Source organism: Balaenoptera physalus, assembly GCF_965194825.1.
Source record: "Balaenoptera physalus genome assembly, chromosome: 9".
Taxonomy (NCBI): domain Eukaryota; kingdom Metazoa; phylum Chordata; class Mammalia; order Artiodactyla; family Balaenopteridae; genus Balaenoptera; species Balaenoptera physalus.
In genome coordinates this window covers 19050215-19065166 of record NC_138888.1, presented here as the reverse complement: position 1 = coordinate 19065166, position 14952 = coordinate 19050215, and the positions used below count along the sequence as shown (strand labels likewise).

Here is a 14952-nt window from a genome sequence, read left to right as displayed (position 1 = left end):
TGCTCTGACACTTCAACTGCTCATCTTTGTGAAAAAGAAAAGGAAATTATGTCTGTGCAATTTGCAGAGCTCAGTATTAAGCTGCAAGTATGACATTGTAGCTTCTCTCGGTTGCTATGGGCAAGTTACTCGAATGACTTCAACAGATTCTTAAACTGAACAGAAATTGCTTCCCACTCAGTTATAATTTTACCATGCAGAGGCTAGAAATTGGGAATAAATAATGAAGGAGGTCATCCAGGTTCACATTTAATGCTCTGTGTGGGATGTAGCTGTTGGAGAGGGGAAACATAGCCTAGTGGTAGAGAGATCTTTCTTTACGATCTGAAAGAAATTCTGGCAGCTCTGACTTTACTTTCATAAAAGTAAATGGGAAAGAAAAACCTGTATGAAGGAACAAATATGGTTGCTAAAATTGTGCTTTTAAGGTTGTACCTTACAGAAAGAAGTAATCAATCACCAATTTTTAAAAAAAGCATAGAATGTGGACTATAGATTGATTAGGAATGTGGCATTATTTGCCATATAACATTATTGAGATAAAGATTGAAGAAATGGAAGGCATAAGAAGTGTTTTTCCTCAAAACACCTTTTATGTAATCCATAGCTTGATTCATTGACAAGAGATTTGGTGGATTAAAGATGGCCACCATTTCTTTGTAACGCTTTCCTTTGAGAAGTAGAGTTTATTTTCCCTCATCCTGCATCTAGTCTCATCCTGTGACTGCTTAAGTAATAGATAATGGCAGAAGTGACACCGTGCCAGCTCTAGGCTTAGCCTTTTAGAGCACTGACTGGCAGCTTTTGCTTCTGTCCTCTGGGAACACTCATTCCTCAAACTCTGCCTTCTAGAGCCCAGCTGCCATCCGTGAAAAGCCCAAGCCACCTGAGGGTCCATGTGAGGTGCTGCGGTCCACATGCCCAGCTGAGCTCCCAGCCTTCAGCCAGCATCAACCAACAGCCATGTGAGTGCGTCATCTTAGATGTTCAAGCCCAATAGAGCCACCCAGTAGCTGTGACCCCAACGGTGGCAGCTCTGGCCCAGAACTACCCAGGCGATCCCAATTAACATGCAGAACTGTGAGAAGTAATCAAATGGTTGTTTTAAGCTGTGAAATTTTGGCCGGTTTGTTATGTAGCCAAACATCAAAACAATCATCTTGCATAATGATGTTTGTTAAAAGTTAGGTGTCACAGATGGCAGAATGAACAGAAAATTAGTAAATTTGACCTGTATCAATGATTATGTCTACAGTCTCTCCTTAGAACTTCTCCAGGGGAGTTTTAGCAACTCAGAAGACTGCTTTCAGACCTGATCCCTTTTCTAGAACTAAATTTACATCCCACTGGGTTCTAGACAAAAAGTGTGTGAAAAATCTGTAAGTACTTTTAATTTATTGAGAATGCTATCTTTTCTTTAAACTTCAAGCATGGAGACAAAGCTTTTACTTAGAACGTCCTTAGTAAGAGTGTTCATTTGTTTGTTTTGAATAAGATGAAAACATAAGAATGTTAAAAAGTTTTAACATTGAACTTTTATGATGTCACTGATATATTTTTAACATTAGATTAAAACAAAGCAAAACAAAAGCAAACCACCCCAAAAGACAATAAACCCAGCAGCCCTAAAAGAAAAATTTAGGTTCAGTACACTATGAATAGAAATTCCTGTATGTTGAATTAATTTTTGAATTTGGTTTCTGAGTCTTTTGTAAATAATAGGTCAGAATGAATTAGTGGAATAAAATCGCATTGGTGATTTCCTTTTAGATTAATGGATTTTACCTCAGATCCCAGTGTTGAGTTAAATGTAAACATGCGTTTCTGTGGATTGACAGCACACATTTTTCAATACATACAGTCCACTGAGAAGCACAGTGCTGTCAGAGTTCAGCCTGTCTTCTGGGAATGGTTTTGAGGAAACACCTAATTTTGAGCAAGTTACCAACGCACTCTTCCCCTCAATATCTGAATCAGTAAAAAAAAAAAAAATTAAAAAAAAAAAAGAATGATAACCATCCCTGCCCAATTTATCTGGAAGGACTGTTCTTCAGCATCAAGTGATCATATATGATGAACATACTTAAGGAGCAGACAGCTTTTTTCAAAACTAAAATCATTTTGTTGTTGTTCTTGATAATTTTGCTTCCAGTAATTTCGTATTTTTTCTTTCAATTCTGGAAACTATTTTAATACACTTTTCTGAGGTCCAACGCTGTTCATGTTTTAGATTGTGGTGTCTTTGCCTGCTTTGCTTATATGGGTCTCTAAAGTTAACTGATATTTAACTGGAACATAAACTGTGGCAGAAATACTGGGGAGAGAAGAGAAAAATAATCATATGTAGAGAAAATAAAAGCTAAGGTGACAAATTCAAGCATTCAAACTTCTAACAAAATCTCCTTTCTTTCTGTCTCATTTCAACCCACCGAGGACCTGTACACACCTTTACTCCGCTGTCTCCATTTCCTTGTATGTTTCTCCGGGAACTTTATATACATGGGATTCCATGGTAAATACTGTTGTATCTTGCTTCATTCACTAAACCTGAAGTTTTTATGATTTATCTAGTTATCTATTTATATATTCATTATTATTATAATAATATAATTATTATATACATTTATATATTTATCTATTTGTATATTATATATTTATATATTTATTTATATATTTGTTGTTCATTCCTTTTTATTCCTGAATGGTATTACCAAATATATCACATTTTGTTTATTCTCCTGTTGATGGACATTTAGCTTATTTATAATTTTTGCTGTCATTAATAGAGCTGCTATGAACTTTCTTGTTAAAATCTTTGTGTGACTATGTGTTTTCATTTCTCTTAGGTAAACATCTAAGACTGGAATTTCTGGATATTACGGTAAGTGTGTGTTTAACGTCATAAGAAACTGCCAAACAGTTTTCCAGAGTCATTTGCCATCATCAGTGACTAAGAGTTGGAGTTGCTTGGCATCGTCTCAACATTTAATATTTGTACTGGTTAGTTTTTGCTTCATAACAAATCTCTACATAACTTAGTGCCATGAAATAACACCAATCTGAGCCAACTCGCTGGAACTTGACAGCTTAGGACAGCCTCACTTGTGTGTTTGGTGATTACCTCATCATCAACTGGGATGACAGGCATGACTTGGCTTTGTGTGTTTCAGAGGCTGGCCAGGACTCATCCACATGGCTTGCTGGTTAAAGTCAGCAGAATAAAGCAAGCTCCATTCCACTTCCACTTTCTAATCCTCTGCTTGGTTCATGTTTGTTAATGTCCTAGTAGCCAAAGAAAGTCATGTGGCCAAGAACACATTTAAGGCATGGGGAAATGGATTCCACCTTTAATAGAAATAACTGAAAAATCACATTGGAAAGGAGTATTGCTGCAGGGATAGGAAGTATTTGAGGCCTTTTAGCAATCTACCTTTCAGCAGTCTTTGATCACAAAGAATTTATAGTCTCTTCACATGAAAAAATATAATCCTGTCGTTCCAGAACCCCCAAAGTTTCATTTCAATGATGGCATCAGTCTCAGAATTGAGAATATAGTTATCTAAATCAGATTTAAATGCAGGTGAGTTTCCAAGAACTGTAGTCATCAAGCGTTCGTCTGGGAAACAGAGCTAGCATGAGTGTTAGTGGAATAAGGGATTCATTGTAGGAATTAGACCTTGCACAAAAGTGAAAGTAGATGAAGTAAATGGAAGGGTTGGGATCAGAAAAAGAGTCATTAATGAGTCTACCTAAAGTACTGGTGCAGGTAGACAAGTTAGAGCTTGCAGGGAAGTCTGAGAAGCTAAACATCCACTGCAGTAGGACCAAGAAAAGGAAGTTCATGGCAAGCTCTATGGGAACTTGTTGTCTTTGTGTAGCTACCAGTTTTGTGGGTCCAGAGCCAAGCATGGTGGACCTGGGGCTGCTGTTGATCACCCTGGAAGATGAGTTGGACAACCTTGTAAAATGAGGTCATGCCATGACTCAGTGAATACATCTACACCAGTCTGGCACTAAATCTGACACCGGCAAACTTTTGAGAGTAATGGCTACTGCTTTATTTATATAAATTATACGAAAGTTTCTCTTTGGGCCAAATCTAAAACAGAAAAGGAAATTCTGGGAAATATAGTCTTCGGCTTAACCAGGTTGACATAGAAAAATACAGTATACTGTTATTAGTTTTATTTTTTCATTTTAGCATTGTACTAGGTATGTATATACTCATTATATCTCATTGGGTTTCAATTTACACAACCCTAATGACTGTGCTTATTGGCCATTAATATTCCTTATTTTGTGGTTGTCTATGTTTTATGCGAATTTTTATTAAGTTTTTTGTCTTTTTATTATTGATTTTAGCAAATCTTTACATAGTCTAAATACAAATCCTTTGTTGTATAAATACATTGCAATGCTTTTATCCCATCGAGGTTTGCCTTCTAATTTTCTTAGTAATGACTATTTTTGAAAAGAAGTTTTTACTTTTAAGGAAGTTCAGTTTATTAAACTTTTTATTATGTTTAATGATTTCTGTGTTCTAAGAAATCATTGAACACCTGAAGTTTGCAAAGATATTATCCAGTATTTTCTTTAAGGAGACTTTTAGATTGAATTTTTATGTTTAGATCTATATCCCATCTTGAGTTAATTTCTGTATATGGAGTGAGGTATTGGTCAAGCTTCTTTTTTTTTTCATGTAGACAGCCAGTTCTTCTGGTACTATATATTGAAAACCATATATAATTTCTTTGTCCACGTTAAATTTCATTGGTGCCTTTATAAAAATAAAATTACCACATTTCATTGTGTGTATATCTCTTTCTGGACTTCCTGTTTTTACTAATCTATTCTTCTGTTCCATATCAATAATTATTACAACTTTATAGTAATTCTTAAAATAATACAAATCTTGCAAATTTTTTCTATTTAAATATTTTAAAAAATTATTTTGGGTCATTGGCAATTCTTTATAAATAGTACCAGATTGTCAATTTATGCCAAAAAATAACCTGCTTGAATTTTGGTTGGAAATGTGTTGAATCTATAGAATTGGGGGGAAATTGACATTTTCACAATATTGAGTCTTCTAATCTGTGAACATGATGTATTTCTTTTTTTTTTTTTTTAGAGAAGGGCTCTTTTTTTTAAAATTAATTAATTAATTAATTTTTTTTTTTGGCTGTGTTGGGTCTTCGTTGCTGTGCGCGGGCTTTCTTTAGTTGCGGTGAGCAGGGGCTACTCTTCGTTGCGGTGCGCAGACTTCTCATTGTCGTGGCTTCTCTTGTTGTGGAGCACGGGCTCTAGGCATGCAGGCTTCAGTAGTTGTGGCACGTGGGCTCAGTAGTTGTGGCTTGCGGGCTCTAGAGCTCAGGCTCAGTAGTTGTGGCGCACGGGCTTAGTTGCTCCGCGGTATGTGGGATCTTCCCAGGCCAGGGCTCGAACCCTTGTCCCTTGCATTGGCAGGTGGGTTCTTAACCACTGTGCCACCAGGGAAGCCCTCTTTTTTTTTTTTTTTAATTCACATTTAAAAAAATTTTTTTATTGGAGTATAATTGCTTTACAATGTTGTTAGTTTCTGCTGCATAACGAAGTGAATCAGCTATTTGTATACATATATCCCCTCCCTCTTGGACCTCCCTCCCACGTCCCCCATCCCATTCATCTAGGTCATCCCAGAGCACCTCATTTATTTAGTCGTCCTTAATTTTAGCAATAAGATTTTCCGGTAGAAGCCTTATACAGCTTTTCTTATATTTATTACCAAGAATTTTTCTTGCTGGCATGGTAAGTGACATTGTTTTTAAATTCTCACCCCCATCCCAGACTATAGTCAATAGGACAGCCAAATTATTATTATTAAAAATAAAATTAGATGTCACTCTTCATATCATAACCAACAAATGGCTTCTTCTATTAAGCATAACAAACACCACAATCATTTTAATAGCCTAAAAGTTCAGCTTGTCTCACCTCCTACCATTATTCCCCTGTTCCCTCTCCAGCAACCACACTGTTTCTCCACATGCCGCCCTCGTCAGAGGCTTCATTGTCGCTTCCTTTGTCTGTGGCAGCCAACTGCAAATATATGCATGGCTTCCTCCTTCACTGTCTTCAGGCCTCTCCTCACATGTCACCATGTCTTCTGACTCCTGACCACTTTATGTGGAATAAACCTGACTTACCCCCTCAGCACCACCCCATCCAACTTACCTGGGCAACCTTACATTTTCATTTGTCCAAGCTGGATGCCCCAGCTTATGCCTGCTGACCTGACTTCCCATCTAGTTTTCAACCCCTTTTATTCTAAAAAGTGTCCCAATTTGAAAAATAAATTACTTATCACCCTATCCTTATCTTGATTCACTTTTCTTCATAGCACTTATCAATTATGTGCCATATTGTACATTTGCATGTTTGTTTTCTAGCTCCCCCAAAGGGACTGTAAATTCCGTGTGACAGAGTCTTTATTTTTATTGTTGACTGTTTTATCACCAACACTTAGAATATCACACAACTTAATTTGTTGTGTTAAGTAAATAATTGATAAGTACACTAGCTGAATGACTTTGGGAACTGTTTGAACTTCCGTTTTTTCCTCTTTCTGTAAAATGAAGTCCTAGATTAAATGAGGCCGTTAAGGCCATTCCAGCTCTAAAATACAATAATTGCTTGTGAAACCTCATTCCTTTTTGATACAAGTTTCATTTAAGTCAACAGTGTAGAGGAAGAACACTAGAGCAATAATTTTCATAAGCTAGAGTAATCCTCCAAAGCAATAAAAGACATCGTTCTAAAGTAGAATTTCATTTAAGCAGCATAGATTGATTTAAAAATAATTACCTGGGTGACAACTTGCAGGAAGACTCAAGCATAAATCCTTATTAATCATTTTCTGACCTAATTGAGTTTTTCCATACATTCCTGTAATATTTAAAAATATTTTTATGGGATGGGTAAAGTTATTTATGGAATTCATCTTATGATAAAGACTCCCCAAAATTTCTATCTCCAGCCCAGAGCTGTCACCTGAATTCCAGACTCATTTATCCAAATGCCTGTGAACTCTCTGATTGCATTTCTAATAGGCATCTCAAACTGAACACATTCAAACCTGAACTCCTAATTTTCTCCCTAAACTTTCTGCTCTCAAAGTCTTTCTCACTTCAGTGGATGGGAGTTCTGTTTTTTCAATTGCTCAGGCTAAAATCCTTGCTGTCATCCTTGATTCCTCTTTTATCTTACACTCTGTATCCAGTCTATCAGCAGATCCTTTTAGCTATTCCTTCAAATGCACCCAGGATCAGACCGGTTCTCACCCTCCTATACTTTTGCCCTAGTGTAGCCAATACTGCATTTTTCTGAATTACTGCAATAGCATTTTTTTTTAACATCTTTATTGGAGTATAATTGCTTTACAATGGTGTGTTAGTTTCTGCTTTATAACAAAGTGAATCAGTTATACATACACATATGTTCCCATATCTCTTCCCTCTTGCGTCTCCCTCCCTCCCACCCTCCCTATCCCACCCCTCTAGGTGGTCACAAAGCACCGAGCTGATCTCCCTGTGCTATGCGGTTGCTTCCCACTAGCTATCTATTTTACGTTTGGTAGTGTATATATGTCCATGCCACTCTCTCACTTTGTCACAGCTTACCCTTCCCCCTCCCCATATCCTCAAGTCCATTCTCTAGTAGGTCTGTGTCTTTGCAATAGCATTTTAACTAGTTTTCCCTAGCTTCTGCCCTAGTCATCCCTCAATACCCACCCATGTGTATTTTCAATAAAGCACCCTGAAGGATCATTTTAAAGCCTAAACCAGGTCATGTCACTTCTCTGCCCCAAATCCTCTATTTGCTTCCATCTGACTCAGAATAAATGCCATGCTCCTAATAGGAGCCAGTAGGATCTGCCACCCTGCTGCCTCTCTGACTTCATCTTCTCTACTTTTCTTCTTGTTCTATTTGTTCTAGTCACAGAGGCAGAGAACACACCACATAACCTCCCACCTCAAAAAATTACTTGCTATTGACCTTGCTTAGAATACGCATCCCCTCAGAGGTCTGCATGGCTTGATGTCTTATACACTTTAGGTCTCTCCTCAAATGTCATATTACCAGAGTGGTCATTCCTGCGCCCTCAATATAATATAGCAACTTCCTCCCTAGTTCACACATTTCCTATTTCTTTTACCCTACTTCCTTTTTTCTGCTTAGTAGTTAGCCCCACTTGACATACTGGAACAACATGATATATTTTGTGTCTGTTTGTTGTCTCTCCCCCTCTCCTAGAATGTAAGTTCATGAGGTATATAGCATTGCTTCAATAAAGCTAACTTACTTTAAATGAGTTATCTTTAAATTAATGCTCATTTTGAAACTGTTTTTTAGAAACTTGTTTATGAAACTGAGAACTTCCCTGGTGGTCCAGTGGTTAAGACTCTGCACTTTCACTGCAGGGAAAGTGGGTTTGATCCCCGGTCAGGGAACTAAGATTCCATATGCCATGCAGCATATGGGATCTTATTATGGGATCATACTTAAATTTAAAAAAAAAATTTGTTTTTAAACTTGTTTATGAAGCTGAGAATATGCACAAATGCAAACAGGGTAAAATGCCCCGTTACACTTGTAGGCGTCACCCTCCAATTGAGCAACACACGCTTGAAGTCTAGGGGGACGGCAAGGTTGGATGTCAGTCCTTCTTAGCTCTCAGAGGAGAGGAAAGGGGCGGCAGAATCAGAGGGGTTTTGATGCTTTCCCACTTTTTCCAGTGCACTGATCACTTCTTGCTGTTTTAGTTCTGCAAACGACCCAGAAAGTGTAGACCTTACACTACCTTCTAGTTGTTTAGAGTTCTCCAGTGCAGCACCCTACTCAAGACCTTCCCCACCAAAGTGTTCATTAATCCTGCAAGTGCTGGTGTCTATGTTAGCACAGAAGAGGATCTGGAACTTCATCTAGTTCAGCCCTACAATTTTCTAAGTGAGGAAACTGGAACTCAGGGAGGTGAAATGACTTATCCGAAAGCACTCAGAGGTGGCCCCAGAGTCCAAGCCTCCAGTTCCCCATTCCTGTTCATCTGTACTGCACTGTATTTTATCAGCCTGTTATTCACATTGATTAAATATAGGAAAGTACCTAAAAGTTCAACAGTAAGGCAATGGTTACATATATTCATATGATGCCTTACTACACAGCTATTAAAAATCATCATGTAGAAAATCATTAAAAGACATGGGAAGTACTGGCAGCATAGCTAAGTGAAAAAAAGTTAAATAATATAAACTCAATTATATAAAATAGTTGTGTAAATGATGACACATCAAAAACACATCAAGAAATTATCAGTGGTTACTTCTGGAAGATGGGACTAGAGATTTTTTAAACTTGTTTTTACACTTTCATAATTCCAAAATCAAAACATTTAAACAAGAGTCCATTTTGAACTTTTTCCCTGCATTTCACTTCCAATGAACTTTAAGGTCTACATTTTTAAGCACTGGAATATATTTATATGTGCTAACTTTTTTTTGTATAAATAGCATGTGTAAGATATATGTGAGGTATAAATGTGTGGAAAATTCAACAAGCTTCATAGATGTATAGAATTACTAGCAATTAAGTCAAAAGAGAGAATGGCTTGTAACTATCTTAACCAGGTTTATAAGGTAAAGGTTTTGCGGGGAGAATAATATACCTTATTATAATCATGAAGCCTAACTATTTTCTTTTTAATTCTCATGTTTAAAAATTATACTTCATTATTATACAAAATTATTTTCTTACCCTCCAAAAAGTTTTTAAAATTATTTGAAGCCCTTATAAATCACCATAACACAAAATTCTGTTAGTCTCTTCTTCGCAGCTGCAGCTTTTGCCAAGTTATTTTAGAATTTTCATATAGACAAATAGTGCTGCTTCATAGGAGAAGGACCATACTTAGTTTTGTTTTGCTTTGTTTTTGTTTTTCAAAACATATGCATCTCAACCAATTTTGACAACAATCAGTTTATAACCATTGTTCAGATAAGTAAAATGACTTCAGAGTCTAAATAGCTTGCCAAACATCATACCTCTAGCATGTGATGGAGCTAGGTTGGAGCCCAAGTCTACATGTCTATGAACTCATGTAATGCTGTTTATACAGAATATTTTATTTTATTTTTATTAAAGTATAGTTGATTTACAATATTACATTAGTTTCAGGTGTACAGCATAGTGATTCACTATTTTTGCAGATTATACTCCATTATAAATTATTGCAAGATAATAGCTATAATTCCCTGTGCTATACCATGTATCCTTGTTGCTTATCTATTTCACACATAGTTTGTATCTGTTAATCTCATACCTCTAATTTTCCAAAATTTGGAAAAATTTCAATCATTATTTTTGCATCTATTTTCTTCTGGATCTTCTTCTCCTAACCCCCACGCCTGTCCTCCTTGCCCATTTATTCAGGGACTCCAGCTGCATGTGTATTAGTCTATTTAAAGTTGTTGCACAGCTCCCTGATGTCCTATTCTTTTTTGTTTTTTTCCTCTGTGTTTCACGTTGGATTGTTTCTGTTGCTGTGTCTTCAAATTAACCAATCTGTTCTTCTGCAATGGCTAATCTGTCATTCATCCCATCCAGTGTATCTTTTCGACATAGACATCATATGTGTAGTTTTAGGTGTTCTTAAGAGGAACTTAACATATTTAATCTTTCTTCTAGCTTCTTGAACATTGGCATGCCGTGATAACAGCTATTTTAACGTCCTGTCTGCTAATTCTATCATCCATGTTTTATTCTGAGTCATTTTCAATTGGTTGATTTTTTTCTCCTTTTAATGGGACATATTTTCCTGCTTCTTTTTGTTTATGCTTGGTAAGTTTTATTGGATACCAGTCTTTTTGAATTTTACCTGTTGGGTACTAGTTATTTTTGTACTCCTAGAAATATTCTTAAATTTGTTCAGGGAAGCTGTTAACCTACTTAGAAACAGTTTGATCATTTCAGGTCCTGCTTTTAAATTTTGTTAGATGGGAACAAGGAGGAGTTTTGTTTAGGGTGAAATTTTCACCACTATGGAGGGGGCAAAACTCCATATTCTGTCTCCTGTGAATTCTGAGGTTTTTCCAGTCATGCTGGTGGGAACAGGCCCCATGTGAGCTTATGCCCCTTCTAACCCTTTCACATGGTTCTTTCCATGGCCTCAGGGCATTACCACCTGTGTTTGTGCAGATCAGCGCTCTGACAGACACTTAGGGCCTACCCTCTGAGTATCTCCTCTCTGTGCTGCTCTCTCCTCCACATACTCTGCTCTGAGAACTTCAGCCTCCTAGCCCCGCTGGATTCCAGTTCCATTTCCCTAAACCGGGGACACCATCAGGCTCTGCCTGGGCTCCCTTGCCCTGTGTCAAGCCCTCACAGAAAGCTGGGACAATTATAAAGTCCGTCAGTTTTTTTTGTTTGTTTAATTGAAGTATAGTTGATTTACAATATTATATAAATTACAGGTATGCAATATAATGGTTCACAATTTTTAAAGTTTATACTCCATTTATAGCTATTATAAAATATTGGCTATATTTCCTGTGTTGCACAATATATCCATGTAGCTTATTTTATGCATAGTAGTTTGTACCTGTTAATCCTCTACCTGTATATTGCCCCTCCCCCTTCCCTCTCCCCACTGGTAACCACTAATTTGTTCTCTATATCTGTGAGTCTGTTTCTTTTTAGTAATATTCACTAATTTGTTGTATTTTTTAGATTCCACATATGAGTGATATCAGAGTATCTTTCTTTCTCTGACTGACTTATCTTATGTAGCATAATACACTCCAAGTCCATTCATGTTGCTGCAAATGGCAAAATTTCATCCTTTTTATGGCTGAATAGTATTCCAGTGTGTGTGTGTATACACACACACACACACTACATATTCTTTATCCATTCATCTGTCGATGGACACTTAGGTTGTTTCCATATTTTGGCAGTTGTAAATAATGTTGCTATGAACATTGGAGTGCATGTATCTTTTTGAATTAGTGTTTTTGGTTTTCTCAGATATATACCCAGGAGTGGAATTGCTGGGTCATATGGTAGTTCTATTTTTAGTTTTTTGAGGAACCTCCATACTGTTTTCCACAGTGGCTGCACCAATTTACATTCCCACCAACAGTGTAGGAGGGTTCCCTTTTCTCCACATCGTCACCAACACTTGTTATTTCTGTTCTTTTTGATCATAGCCATTCTGACAGGTGTGAGGTGATATCTCATTGTGATTTTGATTTGCATTTCCCTGATGACTAGCAATGTTGAGCGTCTTTTCAGGTGCCTGCTGGCCATCTGCATGTCCTCTTTGGAAAATGTCTATTTTATTTTATTTTATTTTATTTTATTATTTTATTTTATTTATCTTGCCACATCACATGGCTTGCAGGATCTTAGTTCCCCGACCAGGAATCGAAACTGCACCTTCAGCAGTGAAAGCGTGGAATCCTAACCACTGGACCACCAGGGAATTCCCTATTCATATTTAATTGGGTTGTTTGTTTTTTGATATTGAGTTTTGTGAGCTGTTTATATATTTTGGATATTAACCCCTTATTAATCATACCATTTCCAAGTATTTTCTGCCATTCAGTAGGTTGTCTTTTCACGTTGTTGATGGTTTCCTTTGCTGTGCAAAAGCTTTTAAGTTTAATTAGGTCCCATTTGTTTATTTTTACTTTTATTTCCTTTGCTGTAGAATAAACATCCAAAAAAATATTGCTATGATTTATGTCAAAGAGTGTTCTGCCTATGTTTTCCTCTAGGGATTTTATGGTTTCCAGTCTTACATTTAGGTCTTTAATCCATTTTGAGTTTATTTTTGTATATGGTGTTAGAGAATGTCCTAATTTCATTCTTTTACATGTAGCTGTCCAGTTTTCCCAGCACCACTTATTGAAGAGACTGTCTTTTCTCCATTGTATATTTTTGCCTCCTTTGTCCGTAAGTGCATGGGTTTATTTCTGAAAAGCTCACCTTTGTTTGTTTTTCATCTCTGGGATCACTGATTTCATTGCCTGAAGGCCAATGTCTTCATATATTTTATTCATTTTATTAGCCATTGCGCGTGAGAAGGTAAATTCATTCCCTGTTACTTCATTTTGTTTGGAAGCTGAAGCCTTACCAAGTCTCATTTTAGAGTCTGCTTCCTGCAGTCAAACCTGCTATTAACTGTTCTAGGCTAGTTCCCAGGAAACAGACTCTCACACTCTGAGATTTGTGTACACGATGTTTATTAGTGAGTGTTCTCAGTAGTATCTCTAAGAGGGTAAGGCAAGAGGGACTGGGCAGCAGAAGTTACACTGCAATGCTGTTGGGAAAGAGGTCTCTGCCAATAAATGAGGGAGCTCGAAAGACAAAAGGATCTTTCAGAGTTGTCCCAATTATATCCCTTTTCTTACACATACACCACTGAGGTGCAGGAAGCTCTCAGGGAGAAGGCATAACCTTGCGTTGAGTGAGGAGCTTTCTCTGGTAGGGAAGTGAGTACCTCTGTCCAGGCTGAGTACCACCACATCCAGTGCCTAGGTGACTGCAACCCTACACAAATGCACGTCAGTTTGCATCCTGATGAAGTGTTTTATTACAATCAGGAAAACTTGTTTCTTATTTAAACAGCTTATCAAAATGGAAAGTATTTTTCAGCTAGTATCAGGAAAATATCTTTTCCTTATTATCCCACTTTTTATGAATCTCTCTTCAGAATTTCCTTTCAAAGACAATTAAGACTGTAAGTTAAGCTCTGCCCAGCATAATGAGGCTTTCTCTGGCAGGGACAGGGAGGTTTCGTATCTGCCGGATCCAAATCCTCGATAACTAGAGGGCCCTGAAGAGGCTGAACATTAAGGGACAAAACTGAAACTAAGTTGCAATTTATCATAAATTTTTCTAGGACCTATAGTAAACATTTTTCTGTACTCCTTCTGTTTGAAGGATGCAATGTACCGTAGAACCTGAGAGCATACACAGGTAGAAAGTTTCAGCGATGCAAGATGAATAAGCTCTCGAGATCTGCTGTACAACATTGTGCTTACAATTACCAACACTATATTGTGCTCTTAAAAATGTATTAGAAGGGTAGGTCTTGTATTAAGTGTTCTTACCACAATACATAAAATAAAAATCATAAAATAAAAATCAAGTAAAATAAGTGTGCACTCTGAAGCCAGATGGCTGACGTTTACATTCTGGCTCTACCCTCTCTGTGCTTTGGACTTCGGGCAAGGTGCTATGCTATTTAAAGCTCATGTTCCTTCTCTACAAAATGGGCTAATTATAACCCCTTACAGGGTTGCCACCACTGAGGCAGTCAGAAGCAGAATAATGTGGTTATAAAGAGTGTGGATCTGGCACCAGACCACATGGGCCTGAATGCTGCCTGACACTTACTAATTTAATTTAACCTCTGTTTTCTTATTTACAAAAGAGCGATTGTAATAATAGCACATCCCTAGGACGTTTATGGGGATTAAGTGAGTTATTACAGAAAAAGCGTTTAGTAGTGCCAAGCAGATGGTAAGTGCTCAATAAATGTGAGTTCTGATGACGAGATGTTGAAGAGGTTTGCAAAGTTTGATGTGAATTTGGTGAGGAAGAGTAGAACCGGTCCTGCTTTAAGTGCCCTTACAGTTTAGTAAATGAGAAGGGCCGGGGCCTAAGTAACAATAAGAATAAGGTGGAACATTATCAGAATTTTAAAAAATGAACAAATAAAGCTCTGTGGAAAATAAAGGAGAAGGATATTAATTTCTAAGGAAAAGTGGCAATTGAAAGACGGAACTTGTAAAGGCAGTTAACCTGAGCCATAAGCAGAACAGGCAGAATTTACACTTCCTCATTTATTTGGTTAAAAGTAGGCAACTTCATAACTGACCTCATGGCAAAGAGGTGGCTGAGCAGCACCATCGT

The 14952-nt window shown here is 37.2% G+C and overlaps 1 protein-coding gene across 1 annotated transcript in view; it reads left to right on the top strand.

Moving 5' to 3' along the window:
* RAB32 (RAB32, member RAS oncogene family) overlaps positions 1 to 2009 on the top strand; it is a 37526-nt gene extending 35517 nt beyond the window's left edge. The window contains exons 3-4 of the mRNA XM_082474973.1: positions 853 to 965; positions 1267 to 2009. Coding sequence (XP_082331099.1) covers positions 853 to 965; positions 1267 to 1288 — 135 coding nt within the window. The 3' untranslated portion in view covers positions 1289 to 2009. The remainder of the gene's footprint in view (positions 1 to 852; positions 966 to 1266) is intronic.
* Positions 2010 to 14952: the final 12943 nt, after the last annotated feature.